At 37.3% G+C, this 14,164-nt stretch overlaps 1 protein-coding gene across 3 annotated transcripts in view; it reads left to right on the forward strand.

Annotated features, from left to right (window-relative positions):
- MIGA1 (mitoguardin 1) overlaps positions 1-14,164 on the forward strand; it is a 104,641-nt gene that overhangs the window by 10,720 nt on the left and 79,757 nt on the right. For all 3 annotated transcript variants that reach the window (XM_042952276.1, XM_042952274.1, XM_042952275.1), the window contains exon 3: positions 13,407-13,584. In XM_042952276.1, the coding sequence (XP_042808210.1) occupies positions 13,407-13,584 (178 nt within the window). The remainder of the gene's footprint in view (positions 1-13,406; positions 13,585-14,164) is intronic.

The following is a 14,164-nucleotide window of genomic DNA, read 5'->3' on the forward strand; positions in this document are numbered from 1 at the left end:
TTTTTTTAATTTCTTTTTTTTTAACGTTTATTTATTTTTGAGACAGAGAGAGACAGGGGAGGGTCAGAACGGGGAGGGTCAGAGAGAGGGAGACACAGAATCTGAAACAGGCTCCAGGCTCTGAGCTGTCCGCACAGAGCCCGACGCGGGGCTCGAACTCACGGACCGCGAGATCATGACCTGAGCCGAAGTCGGCCGCTTAACCGACTGAGCCACCCAGGCGCCCCTCATTTGTCATTCTTAAATTGCTTTTCAGATTGGCTATAGCAATCCAGTCTTAATCTTAATCTTAATCATTTGATAATATATGTTTTTTCACAGCCTAGAAATCAAAATATTAATTTTTAAAGAGTTCATTAGCATTTTGTATTTGTTTTTTAAGAATTACTTTTGTATCCTTTGCATGTATTGATTTTGCTATACCACTACTTTCCAATCCTAAGAATACTTTTCTGAGGCCATGTGTATTGTTCAACTTGTCCCATGGAATATTTTAAAAAATAATATGAAGAGTCATTGCAGGTAAACTGAAGTATACGTTCTATACTCTTAGTCATGGTATTTAGTATTCAAAACTCATTCCATGCTATCAGTGCTCTAAGGCAGGTCAGTAAACTACAGCCTCTGAGTCAAATCAAGACTACCACCTGGTTTTGTAAGTAAAGTTTTATTGGGACACAGCCATACTCATTTGTTAGTGTATTATCTGTGGCTGCTTCTGACCTACACTTAACACTTAACAGAGTTAAGTGGTTGCAGTAGAAACCATACGTTCCACAAGCCTAAAATATTTGTACTTGGCCTATACGAAAAAAAGTTTGTTGATTCCTACACTAAGAGAAGTTACAGGTTGAACAGCATCAAAGGGCTAAGAAAGGGCCAAGGAAAAGCTCAGAGTTCTTTTTTTTTTAATTTTTTTGTTTAATGTTTATTTATTATTGAGAGACAAACACAGAGCATGAGCAGGGGAGGGGCCGAGAGATGGAGAGACACAGAATCCAAAGCAGGCTCCAGGCTCTGAGCTGTCAGCACAGAGCCCGATGCGGGGCTCGAACTCACAAACTGCAAGATCATGACCTGAGCCGAAGTTGGACGCTCAATCAACTGAGCCACCCAGGTGCCCCAAGCTCAGAGTTCTTTTTCTTTTTCTAAGTTTATTTATTTATTTTGAGAGGGAGAGAGAGAGAGGGAGAGAGAGAGAATCCCAAGCAGGCTCTGCACTGTCACCCCAGAGCCTGACACGGGGTTTGATCCCACGAACCATGAGATCATGACCTGAGCTGAGATCAAGGGTTGGAGGCTTAACTGACTGAGCCACCCAGGCACCCCAAAGCTCAGAGTTCTTGTTTGGACAATTCTATAACTTTAGAATTATATTGATTTTTTTTTTAAATATTTTTTCAACGTTTTTTTATTTTTGAGAGGGAGAGAGAGTGCGTGAGCATGAGCGGAGGAAGGGCAGAGAGAGAGGAGGACAGAGGATCTGAAGTGAGCTCTGTGCTAACAGCAGAGAGCCCAATGTCAGCTTGAACTTGAACCCAAGCCATGAAATCATGACCTGAGTTAAAGGTGGAACTGCAACTGACTGAGCCACCCAGGTACCCCGGATTGATTTTTTTATGAAAAAAGACATGTAAGATTTTTTCATTAGTTCAGCCTCCAAAGATTGAGAAGCCATGTTGGATGCAGTTCAGTTATATAATTAATTGCATAGTGAGATATGTCATTGGTGTGACTGTAGTTTCTTTTTTTTTTTTTTTTTTTTTTTAATGTTTTTTTTACCCTTGAGAGACAGAGTGAGGGAGGGGGAGAGGCAGAGAAAGGGAGACACAGAATCTGAAGCAGGCTCCAGGCTGTCAGCACAGAGCCTGACGTGGGGCTCGAACTCACAAACTGTGGCATCATGACCTGAGCTGAAGTTAGATGCTTAACCGACTGAGCCACCTAGGCACCCCTGTAGTATTTTTAATACATGATGTATAACATGAATGGATTTAAACGCTTTCCACAATGCATCTTGATTCATGTTTCACCACTGTAGAGTTGTGTAACCTCTGGCAGGTTGCTTAACCTCTTTGAAGCCAATTTACCATGTCTGACATACAATAAAAATGAGTGAGCACCCCAATAAATGTTGACTCCTATTTCCCTGTGTCATTTATTTAAGGAATAATACATTTTCCAAGTATTTGTTTTTTAATTTAATGAATACATACTCTAGGGGCACCTGCCTGGCTCAGTTGATAGAGCATGCAACTCTTGATCTCGGGGTTGTGAGTTCGAGCCCCACGATGTAGAGATTGCTTAGGGATAAAATCTTTAAAAAATAATGAATACATACTTTAAACAAAATACTTAAGTCTCTTTTGCATCTGTGGTTTTCTTAAGGATTACTTTGGTATATCACTGTGTATCATGTTAATACAAGCAGATTGTGTTTTTCATCGGGAAACCACAACATGAAGTGGTAAGTAGTTTAGTTGGTTCTCCAACTTCAGAGTGTTAAGTGAGAAATACAAAGTACTTAAAATAAAAATCTTTCTAAATGCAGTGTGACATTGTGAATTGGTCCTGAAATAGAAAATTAGTGGAAAAACTGGTGAAATCAGAATAAAGTCTGTATCATTTAGTTAGTAATATTGTAGTAGGGGTGCCTGGGTGACTCAGTTGGTTAAGCAGCCAACTCTTGGTTTCAGCTCAGGTCATGATCTCACAGTTTGTGGGTTCGAGCCCCATGTTTGGCTCTGCACTGACAGCATTGAGCCTGCTTGGGTTTCTCTCTCTTATTCTCTCTCTCTTTGCCCTCTGTTCCCACTCGTGCTCTCTCTCTCTCTCAAAAATAATATGTAAACATTAAAATATGAAAAAAATAATATTGTACTAATGTTAATTTTTTAGTTTTGACGAGTACTGTGTTAATATAAGATGTTAGTATCAGGAAAATCTTAAGTGATGTGTATATAGGAAATCTACAATCTTTGCAACTTTTTTGTCAATCTAAAATTATTTCAAACTAAGATTTGTTAAAAATTTTTAAATTAAATTAACATTAAATTATTGCTCACATTTTTGAATGCCTGCTATGTGTCAGATACTACTTTATGTAGGTTATCTCTATTCACAAAAACCCTATGAGGAGGATGTTATTCCTGTTTGTTCAGAGTTTACAGTTTGAATGCAGTGTGTTCTAGTTATCAGAGAGATTCATTCGAAGCATATTTGTTAAGCCTCTACTGTGTTTCAGTCCAGATATAAAGTGGTGAGCAAGATCTAAATACAGGCCCAGCCCTAATTCTCAGTAAAATTTGTAGAAATGACCCCCCCACCCAACCCAAAAGGTGTTGTAAGTACTGTGTTTGAGGAATAGATCAACTTAGTTCTGGGAAGAAGTTTATGCTGAGTAAAGGGAAATAAAGTTATTGGAGGCGGAGACTTGTGTATGACTAATTATTCCTTGTCTTCCAGAATACATTAGATGGCAGGGGAAACTTGACAAGAGCATTTAACAATGGCATCAGGTTATGGAATGGGGAGGATTGTGAAATCTGAGCATAAGGAGTAGTGTTCTTTTCCTTTGTATTCTCAGTGTCTAGGCCATAAATGCATGTTCAATTCATGTTGAATGAATAGGATGTGTCTAGTTTTCATTTGTCTGGAGGTCATGAAATGGACTGTATCACCACAAAAGGTTCCTCTGAGCTTTAGGATTCTGGATGCTGTATTTCCAGTGTTCTAAGCAATGATATGAAAGTAACTGACCTTCCTCTGGGGAAAAAAAGTAACAAAACAAATGATAGGCAGGAGTGATACTGGAGACTTTCAGACCTTGTGTAGATTACTTAGGATAAACATCTTTCTCTGGGGAATTAGTTGCTTTTTTGTCATGGAAAAGGTTTCTTTTTTCATGAGATTAGGACTGTAAACTTCGGTGGTTTTTTAATATAAAAATAGTATATAAACAGAACTTAGATCTTAACAAAAGTGAATTGATTTTTATTGTATTTGAATTTATATTAGTAAAACACATTATATGCCTGATGGAGTAGCTTTAATTTTGTGTTTGTTTGTTTGTTTGTTTATTTATTTATGTACTTCATGCCTTGTGAGGAACCCAGTGTGGGGCTTGAACTCATGATGCTGAGATCAAGACACTTAACCGGCTGAGCCATACAAGGACCCCTTAATTTTGTACTTTTATCTCTTAATAGAATAGTTCTCTAACTTCAGTGCCCTTGGATATAGTAGAGCTGACAGTTTAAGCAGACGTGATCACTTAGCTGTGACTGAACCTGTATTGATAGATTATTTTCTTTAATGGAGGTCTTAATTATGTTATCTTACATTTATTCCTGCAGTAAATAATCTTTACATTTGATCTAAGGTTAATACTTTTTTGGTAATGAGGTCATGGCAGTTTATACAATATATTGAAAATTAAGGTATTCTTAATAATAGAGTTCTTTTTATATTTAATATAAAATAAAAATATTAGAATTTTTCTTTAAGATTTAATTTTTGAGTAATCTTGATACCCAACATGGGACTTGAACTCGCAACCCTGAGATCGAGAGTTGCCCGCTCCACCAACTGAGTCATCCAGGTATCCCAATAATAGTGCTGTTTTTAGAATTTATTTTATCATTGGATCTTTAGTATCCTAATTCAAGGAATTGCTGTTTTTTTCCAAATCTCATTTAATTGCTATGAACACTGAAGATATGTTTCCAGAGCAAAAAACATAGAAACAGAAAGAAATAAAAATTTGCTGATACCTGTCGTAGAGACATTGCTTAAGAGAATAATTCTTTTTTTATAAAATGTATATTTATTTTTGAGAAAGAGAGAGGGCAAGTGAGGCTCTGTGCTATCAGTGCAGAGCCTGACATATGGCTCGAACTCACAAAGTGTGAGATCATGACCTGAGCCAAAGTTGGATGCTTAACCAACTAACCCACCCAGGCGCCCCAATCCTTTTTTTTCTTAAATGTTTATTTTTGAGAGAGAGGAGAGAGAGGGAGCACGCGCAAGTGAGTGCAAGCAGGAAGGAGCAGAGAAAGAGAGGGAGACAAAGAATCTGAAGCAGGCTCCAGGTTCTGAGCTGTCGGCGCAGAGCCCAATGCAGGGCTCAAACTCACGAACCATGAGATCATGACCTGAGCCGAAGTTGGATGCTTAACCAACTGAGCCACCCAAGTGCCCCAATTCTTAAAGATCATTAAGGGAAAATATTTGAGGCAATATTGGAATGTTCTACTTTTTCTGGATAATGTTGAAGGAATTTAAATGGACTTGGAAGAAAAGTAGAGTAAGAATAGTTTTAAGAATAGTTTTAATGTTTTTGTTGGACCACAGTCATTGAGGCCAAATGCTAATGGTAAATGGAAGTAAATCATTTCGAGTATTCCAGTATTCTCTCCGATGTTCTCTCTCTCACAAAAACAAAAAAAAGTTTACAACTTAAGTTTTGACGTACATTTGTATGTACTTGTGCAATTCTTGATTCTTGCCACAATCAGATTAATGAATGTATCCATAAGCTCCAAAAATTTATTTCCCCTTGTAATCTCTCCCTTCGCATCTCCTTGTCCCACTCCCCTCCCTCCCTTCCCCCCAGGCAACCATTGATCTTTTTGTCACTCTAGGTTAATTTGAATTTTCTGTTTTATATAAAATGGAATTATATAATATTTTTGGTATTTTGGTATACTTTCTTTTGTCTGTTTTTTTTTTCAAGTAGTCTGATTATATTGAAATATATATGTGTTGTATGTATCAGCACAGTTTGTTTACCTGTTCATCTTTTGGTGGACATGTAGGTTGTTTCCTGTTTTGTGTTTTAATTGTAGGTAAAGTTGCTAAGAACATCCCAATACAAGTCTTTGTATGACATATGCTTTCATTTTTCTTGGGTAAGTACTTAGGAGTAGAATGACTGAATCACAAGATAGGGATGTTTTTAATTTTTATTTTTTTTAATTTTTATTTATTTATTTATTTTTTGGGACAGAGAGAGACAGAGCATGAACGGGGGAGGGACAGAGAGAGAGGGAGACACAGAATCGGAAACAGGCTCCAGGCTCTGAGCCATCAGCCCAGAGCCTGACGCGGGGCTCGAACTCACGGACCGTGAGATCGTGACCTGGCTGAAGTCGGACGCTTAACCGACTGCGCCACCCAGGCACCCCTAGATGTTTTTAATTTTTAAAGAAAATGCCAGACTTCTTCCAAAGTGGCTATATCATTGGTATGGCCAGTCTTTTAATTTTAGCCATTCTAATATAGGTATGTAGTAGAATCTTGTGGTTTTATTTTTTTTTTAATTTTTTAATTTTTTTATGTTTATTTATTTTGAGAGTGAGAGCGACACAAAGCACAAGTGAGGGAGGCGCAGAGAGAGAGGAAGACACAGAATCTAAAGCAGGCTCCAGGCTCTGAGCTGTCAGTACAGAGCCCGATGTAAGGCTTGAACTTGTGAAACACGAGATCATGACCTGAGCCTAAGTTGGATGCTCAACTGACTAAGCCACCCAGGAACCCTTCTTGTGGTTTTAATTTGATTTTCCCTGGTGACCAGTAATGTTGAACATGCTTTCATATGCTAATTGGCCATCCATAAGTCTTCTTTGTTGATGTGTCTGTTCAGAGCTTTTGCCCATTTTTTAATTGGGTTTTTTGTTTTCATATTCAGTTTTGAGAATTCTTTATATACCTTGGGTATAATTCCTTTTCAGATATATGATTTACGACTATTTTCTCCTAGTCTGTAGATTGCCTATTCTACTTCTAAACAGTGCCTTTTATTTAACTTTTATTCTTATCTATTTATTTTATTATTTTTTATTTTTAGAGAGAGTGTGAGTGAGGAGAGGGACAGAGAGTGAGAGGGAGAGAGACAGAGAAGGAGAGAGAGACAAAAATCCCAAGCAGGGTCCACATTCAGCGCAGAGCCCCATGTGGGTCTTGATTCCACGACCCTGGGATCATGATGTGAGCCAAAATCAAGAGTCTGATGCTTAACCAACTGAGCCACCCACCCAAGTGCCTTTATTTATTTATTTATTTATTTATTTATTTATTTATTTATGAGAGAGAGGGAGAGAGAGAATCTCAAGCAGGCTCCATGCTCAGTGTAGGGGGGGCCCATCAGGGGCTCAATCTCCAGACTGCAAGATCAAGACCTGAGCCAAAATCAAGAGTTGAATGCTTATCTGACTGAGCCACCCAGACATCCTCTTTTTAAATTATTATTTTATTTTATTTTTTTAAATAGTGTCTTAAAAATGTTTTTTTAATGTTTATTTTTGAAAGAAGGACAGAGCACAGGCTGGGGAGGGGCAGAGAGAATGAGACACAGAATCTGAAGCAGGCTCCAGGCTGTGAGCTGTGAGCACAGAGCCCAATGTGGGGCTTGAACCCACGAACTGTGAGATCATGACCTGAACCACAGTCCGATGCTTTAACTGACTGAGCCCCCCAAGTACCCCTTTAAACAGTGCCTTTTATTTTTTTTTAATTTTTTTTTTTAATGTTTATTTTTGAGACAGAGAGAGACGGAGCATGAATGGGGGAGGGTCAGAGAGAGGGAGACACAGAATCTGAAACGGGCTCCAGGCTCTGAGCTGTCAGCACAGAGCCCGACGCGGGGCTCGAACTCACGGACCGCGAGATCATAACCTGAGCCGAAGTCGGCCGCTTAACCGACTGAGCCACCCAGGCACCCCAAAACAGTGCCTTTTAAAGAGCAGAAGTTTTTGATTCTGAAATCCGTTTGTCAACTTTTCTTTTTTAAAAAATGAATCAGGCTCTTTGTGTCATCTCTAAGAAATATTTGCCCAGTGGAAGTTCACAAAGATTTTCTCCCATGCTTTCTTCTAGAACTCTATAGTTTTAGAGTTTATGTCCTTATAGTTTTAAGTTTATGATCTGTGCATGAATTATTGTATATAGTGTGGAGTTATACAGCATATAATCTTTTGGAATTAGCTTTTTTCATTTTACATAATACATTTGCAATCCATTCACATTGTTGTGTATCTGAATATTATGTCCTTTTTTATTGCTGAGTATTCCATTATATGGATGTAATGTGTATCCATTTATCTGTTGAAGGACACCCAGGTGGTTTCTGGGTTTGGGTGATTTCAAGATTACATAGATTTTCTGTTTTCTTCTAAAAATTCTTCCTTGAATTTCCTTTTTACTTTCAACAAAAATAGATTAACTATTTCTGCAGGTTTATTTCTGAACTCTATTCTGTTGCACTGATCTATATGTTTATACCAATACCACACTCTCTTAATTACTGTAGCTTTATAGTTAAGTCTTGAAATTGGCTAGAGTATGTTCTCCAACTTTGTTCTTTTTCAGTTATTTTGGTTATCCTACTTCCTTTGCCTTTCTTTAATTTTTTAAAAAATAATAAGCTGCCAATATCTACAAAAATTTTTGCTGGGATTTTTATTATTTTCTGTAGATCAAATTGGAGAGAATGATATTTTACAGTCCATGAACATGATGTATCTCCTTTTATCTTTGTTGATTTCTTTGATTAGTGTTTTGTTGTTAACTGAATTTTTAAAAATTTTCTCTATTTTTTCTTTTACTTGGTGCTGTTATAAGTAGTATTGCTTTTTTTTTTTATGTTTATTTTGAGAGAGAGAAAGGGCATGCATGTGAGCTGAGGAAGGGCAGAGAGAGAGAGAGGGAGACAGAGGATCCAAAGCAGGCTCCACACTGTCAACGGAGAGCACAATGTGGGGCCCGAACTCACTAACGGTGAGATCATAACTAGAGCCAAAGTCGGATGCTTAACTGACTAGGCCACCCAGGTGCCCCAGTAGTATTGCTTTTTAATGTCAAATTCCATTTGCTTATTGCTATCATTGACTTTGTAGCCTATTTACCTACCAGTTCTAGGGGATTTGGGGGGAGATTCTTTGGGATTTTCCATGTGGACAATCAAGTTGTCTGCAAATAGAGACAGTTTTACTTTTTATTTTCCAATGTGTATTTCTTTTATTCTTCTTTCTTGACTTTTGGCACTGGCTGTTACTTCTAATATGATGTTGGTTCTGTTGGCTTCAGGCATTCCTTGGCTGTGGCAGCATAACTGTAATCTCTGTCTTTTTCTTTGCATAGCCTTCTCCTTTTTGTCTCTATGTGTCCTTTAATCCCTTATAAAGACACTCATTGGACATATGGTCCACCTTAATCCAATGCAATGTCATCTTGATTCTAACCTTGATTACATCGACAAAGATTTTTTTTAAATAAGATCATATTCTTTTTTTCTTTTTCTGTCTTTTTTTTTTTTTTTAATGTAGGCTCCATGCCCAGTGTGGAGCCCAATACCACGCTTGAACTCACAACCCTGAGATCAAGACCTGAGCTGAGATCAGGAATCAGATTCTTAACCAACTGAGCCACGTGGGCTCATATGATCATATTCTGATCTTCAAGGTGAACATGAATTTTGAGGGGACACTATTTAATGCACACACCTTCTAATCCTAATTTGCTGAGAGTTTTTATTTATTTATTTTTTTTATTTGAGAAGACGAAGAAAAACTTTATCTAAAGATTTCATCATATAGTTGGAGAGAAATAGGACATGGCTTATCATTAAGTAGTTTTGGATATACTATACCTAATCATATTTTTCAAATCTAGTAGAAGCTGAAATGTAAGGGTTACGTAGACAAAAATTCTTGCTACATTTGAAGATTATAATATAAGTAGGTCTGAGACAGAACCCCTAGCTAAAGTAATTCCTGCCTGATTCTGGCCAAGTCCCCCCTCTTTCTCTTAAATTGCTTATTCTCCTTCCCAGTAATTGGTAAGGCAGACCAGCTTCTCCTCACTCCCTCCACCAGACTCCAGATGGCCTACAAAGGCCAATCAAACCTGCTCAAACACATAGCCTTTAAGATTTGGCTTCTTTGACTCTGTCTTTGGCACACACACATGCACACTCACACATACACCATGCTTTCCCTGAAAGCTTTTCTTCAGATAAAATAATCCCAGCTCCTTATTTCCCCAACCCTTTAATCATTGTGTTTCTGTTCTCTGAACTCCTTCCAATTTCCCTATATATGTATAATGTGGAAACCAAAACCACACACCATTTTCTAACAGGGTCTACGAGTTGCCAAATTTAGGGGGGCTCACTTACTTCTTCAATCAGAAATCAAAGCCAAGTCCAACAGGTTCTTAACAAGTGGACATTGGAACAGGTGTGACACCCTCATTCAATAAAGCAACACCTTCTGAGTAGATAATTATTCAGATAATTATTCCTAGGATATACACTCCTTGGTCATATATAGTGTTCATTTTTTTTTTTAAAGTTTGTTTATTTATTTTCAGAGGGGAAGGAGGGGCAGAGAAAGAGAATTCCAAGCAGTGCTGTCAGCATGGAGCCCGATGCGGGGCATGATCCCACAAACCTTGAGATCATGACCTGAGTGGAAACCAAGAGTCAGACGCTTAGCTGACTGAGCCACCCAGACTCTCCTGTAGTATTGATCCCACAAACCTTGAGATCATGACCTGAGTGGAAACCAAGAGTCAGATGCTTAACTGACTGAGCCACCCAGACTCTCCTGTAGTATTTATTTCCTGTAGTATCTCCTGTATATGTTGCTGGATTCAATGTGTTACTATTTTGTGAAGGACTTTTAAAAAAATCTATCTACATTATAGATATTTGTCTATAATTTTTTGTAACGTCTTTGGTTTTGATATTAATAGTAATGCTAGCTTCACATATGATTGGGAAGTAGTCCCTCATTGAATGGAATTAATATTTCTTTTTTAAATATTTGGTAGAATTTGCCCTATAGTTTTGTTAAAAGGTTTTACTTAACTACAAATTCAATTTCTTTAGTACATATGTAACTATTCATTCTATCTATTTCTTCCAGAGTGAATTTATGGGCATAGAGTTGTTCATAGTAATAACTTTTCATATCCATGAGGTCTTTAGTGACAATGCCTCTCTCATTTCTGATTTTAGTAGTATGTGTCTTTTCATCTTTTCTCTCTTTCTTTCTCTTTCTTTTTTGTTTTGGTCAGACTGGCTTCAGGTTTGTCAGTTTTACTGAATTTTTATTTTTATTTTTTTTTGCCAAAAGCCAGGAGTGAATCTATTGATTTCTTTTTAATAAGCTTTTGATTTTATTGATTTAGTTTTCTATTTCATTGATTTCTGTTTAGTCTTTATTACTTCCTGTCTTCTACTTGCTTTGGATTGGATTTGTTCATCTGTTTTCTAGTTTCTTAAAGTAAAAACTCAGATTATGGATTTTATACCTTCTTTAATGTAAGTGTTTAATGGTATGTATTTCCTTTGAAAGTTAAAGCTGCATCCTACAGTTTATGTCTTTTGTTCTTTTGAGGGAATAGAGAAGGGTGTTGATGCAGTTCATGCCCTTCCACAGAAACTCCTGTTTCCCTCCCTGGGTTCTGCACCATTGGGGAGACTTAGGAGTCTTGCAGTCTTTTCTGTGAGTAGTGCCTGGTGGGATTCGTGAAGATAAAACCTGCAAAAACTATGGATTATGCCCATATTTACAACATCCCCAGTGCTCCTGGGGGTGCTTTACCCTTTCTCACCAATGCTACTGTTTCCACCAATTTACCAGCCATACTAGCTGAACTCTTCTTACTGATGTCCTGCTGTGTTTTATCTCTGCATGCCAGTGCTTATGCCCTATCTCTCCCTGCAGATACCTGTGTCTCCTTAATTTTGGGGCCAAGTGATTGCCCTCTGTCCTCAGCATTGTGACGGTTTCAAGAAAAATTGAGAACTTGCCATTTGTCTGGCTTGTTTTTGTTGTTCATTTGAAAGTGACACTCTTTCCAGCCCTCTACACCCCAAGATTATGGCTTTATTTTATAGTTCTCCTGTATTTTAGGTGATTGTGTCTGTCCCCCAAGACAAAGTTAGTTACCTCTTATGTGAAGGTGATGTGAATACTTAGTGTATACTTATGTTACTGTATTTATCACACTATATTGTAATTACTTGTGAATATATTTGTCTCTACTATAACATACTGCTTGAAGGAGGCAAGATCTGTGTCCTCTATGCCTAGTGCTTCCTGATCAATGAAAGGCATTTGATAGTTGCTTGTTGAATAGGATTACGATAAGATTTTAATTCTAATTTTCATAGCACAGTGTGGTACTTTGTAAAATGCTGAGTAAATATTTGTTGAATAATTCATGCATAAAAGGGCTTATTCAGATTCTATTTAGAAATTAAGTTAATTCATGTTTGCTCAAATTTCCAGATAGTTAAAAAAAATTGGTATGTTTTAAAACTTGGAACTGGGGTGCCTGGGTGGCTCAGTCGGTTAAGCAACCAGCTTAAGCTCAGGTCATGATCTCACAGTTTCAAGCCCTGCATAGGGCTCTGTGCTGACAGCTCAGAGCCTGGAGCCTGCTTTGGATTCTGTGTCTCCATTTCTCTCTCTCTCTCTCTGCCCCTCCTCTACTCATGCTCTGTTTCTCTCTCTCTCAAAAATAAATAAACGTTAAAAATAAATACATAAATAAATCTCTGAATTAATCATTCCTGTAATTTAAAATCTTGCTATGATTCAGTTAGTTGCATGAATTAATCATTAGTTGTTCAACAGGTTTTAATGGGGTTGAATTATTTTGTGCTCCTTTTGATGTTTGTGGTAATACTGTTTATTTACCTAAGACTTTCAGAAATTCATATGTTAGTACGTTTTGTTTGTTTTTAAACAAAATGTCATTCAAAGAGTGACAGCTTTCATTTGAGCTGTCATTCAAAGAGTGAAATAATATTCTTCTCATAGTAGTTAGAACTAGGTTATCTTTTTTTTTTTTAATTTTTTTTTTTTTTTAACGTTTATTTATTTTAGAGACAGAGCATGAATGGGAGAGGGTCAGAGAGAGGGAGACACAGAATCTGAAACAGGCTCCGGGCTCTGAGTTGTCAGCACAGGGGCCCGATGCGGGGCTTGAACTCACGGACCGCGAGATCGTGACCTGAGCCAAAGTTGGTGCTCAACCGACTGAGCCACCCAGGCGCCCCAGAACTAGGTTATCTTAAGAATAAGTTTGCCTAGGGGCGCCTGGGTGGCTCAGTCGGTTGAGCGTCCGACTTCGGCTCAGGTCATGATCTCACAGTCCATGGGTTCAAGCCCCGCGTTGGGCTCTGTGCTGACAGCTCAGAGCCCGGAGCCTGTTTCAGATTCTGTGTCTCCCTCTTTCTCTGACCCTCCCTGTTCATGCTCTCTCTCTCTCTCTGTCTCAAAAATAAATAAATGTTAAAAAAAAAAAATTAAAAAAAAAAAAGTTTGCCTTTTACATCTTTATTTAAAGTGAACAAATATAAGAATTTTTTTTCAATCTAACTACATCTTTTCCAGATAAGATTTTCACCAGTAGCAAAAAAGCTGTTTGTGGTAACTGCAGTGAGTGCCGTATCTGTAATTTTTCTGGCCCGTCACTTTAAAAGAAGACGTGGAAAGAAGAAAGGAAAAATATTACCATGGGAACCAGAGCACCTCATACTTGAATACACTAAAAGAGCAGCATCAGACAAAGGTATGTGGAGATAGCTGAACTGAGTCTACAAAGAAAGTTTATATTTAAATCATAGAAAGATTTATATATTAATCATAACTGGAGTGCAGTGATTTCTGTGCTGTAGCCTCCAAAATGTCTTTCCTTAATATTTAACTCCCAGATAATACAGATTGATTTTAGAAAGAATAGAACATATAGAGAAGCAAACAAAAAATTAAAATCACTTGATATTCTGCTACCCAGAAGTAATGACTTATAATACTTTGGCATATATCTATCCATTTCTATTTGCATTTAAGTCTATTGAGATACACAATTTTATATTATGTACAAGTAGATGATGTATGTATTTTAAATAAAATTATGATTACACCTTTTGTAGCCTGCTTTTAAAATATTTAACAATATATAAAATTGTTTTTCTAGGTCAATAAATATATTTCTATCGTTTTAATATGTACTTAGTGTTAAATTTGAAAACATATCCACTAATTTATTTAACCAATTCTCTGTTAGTCCCTTTAGAATGTTTTTCTTGCTTTGAATATACTTGTCTGATTATTTTCTTAGTGTATAAATAGAAGGAAAATTGCTGGCT

The sequence above is a fragment of the Panthera leo genome, chromosome C1, assembly GCF_018350215.1.
Source record: "Panthera leo isolate Ple1 chromosome C1, P.leo_Ple1_pat1.1, whole genome shotgun sequence".
NCBI classification, from domain to species: domain Eukaryota; kingdom Metazoa; phylum Chordata; class Mammalia; order Carnivora; family Felidae; genus Panthera; species Panthera leo.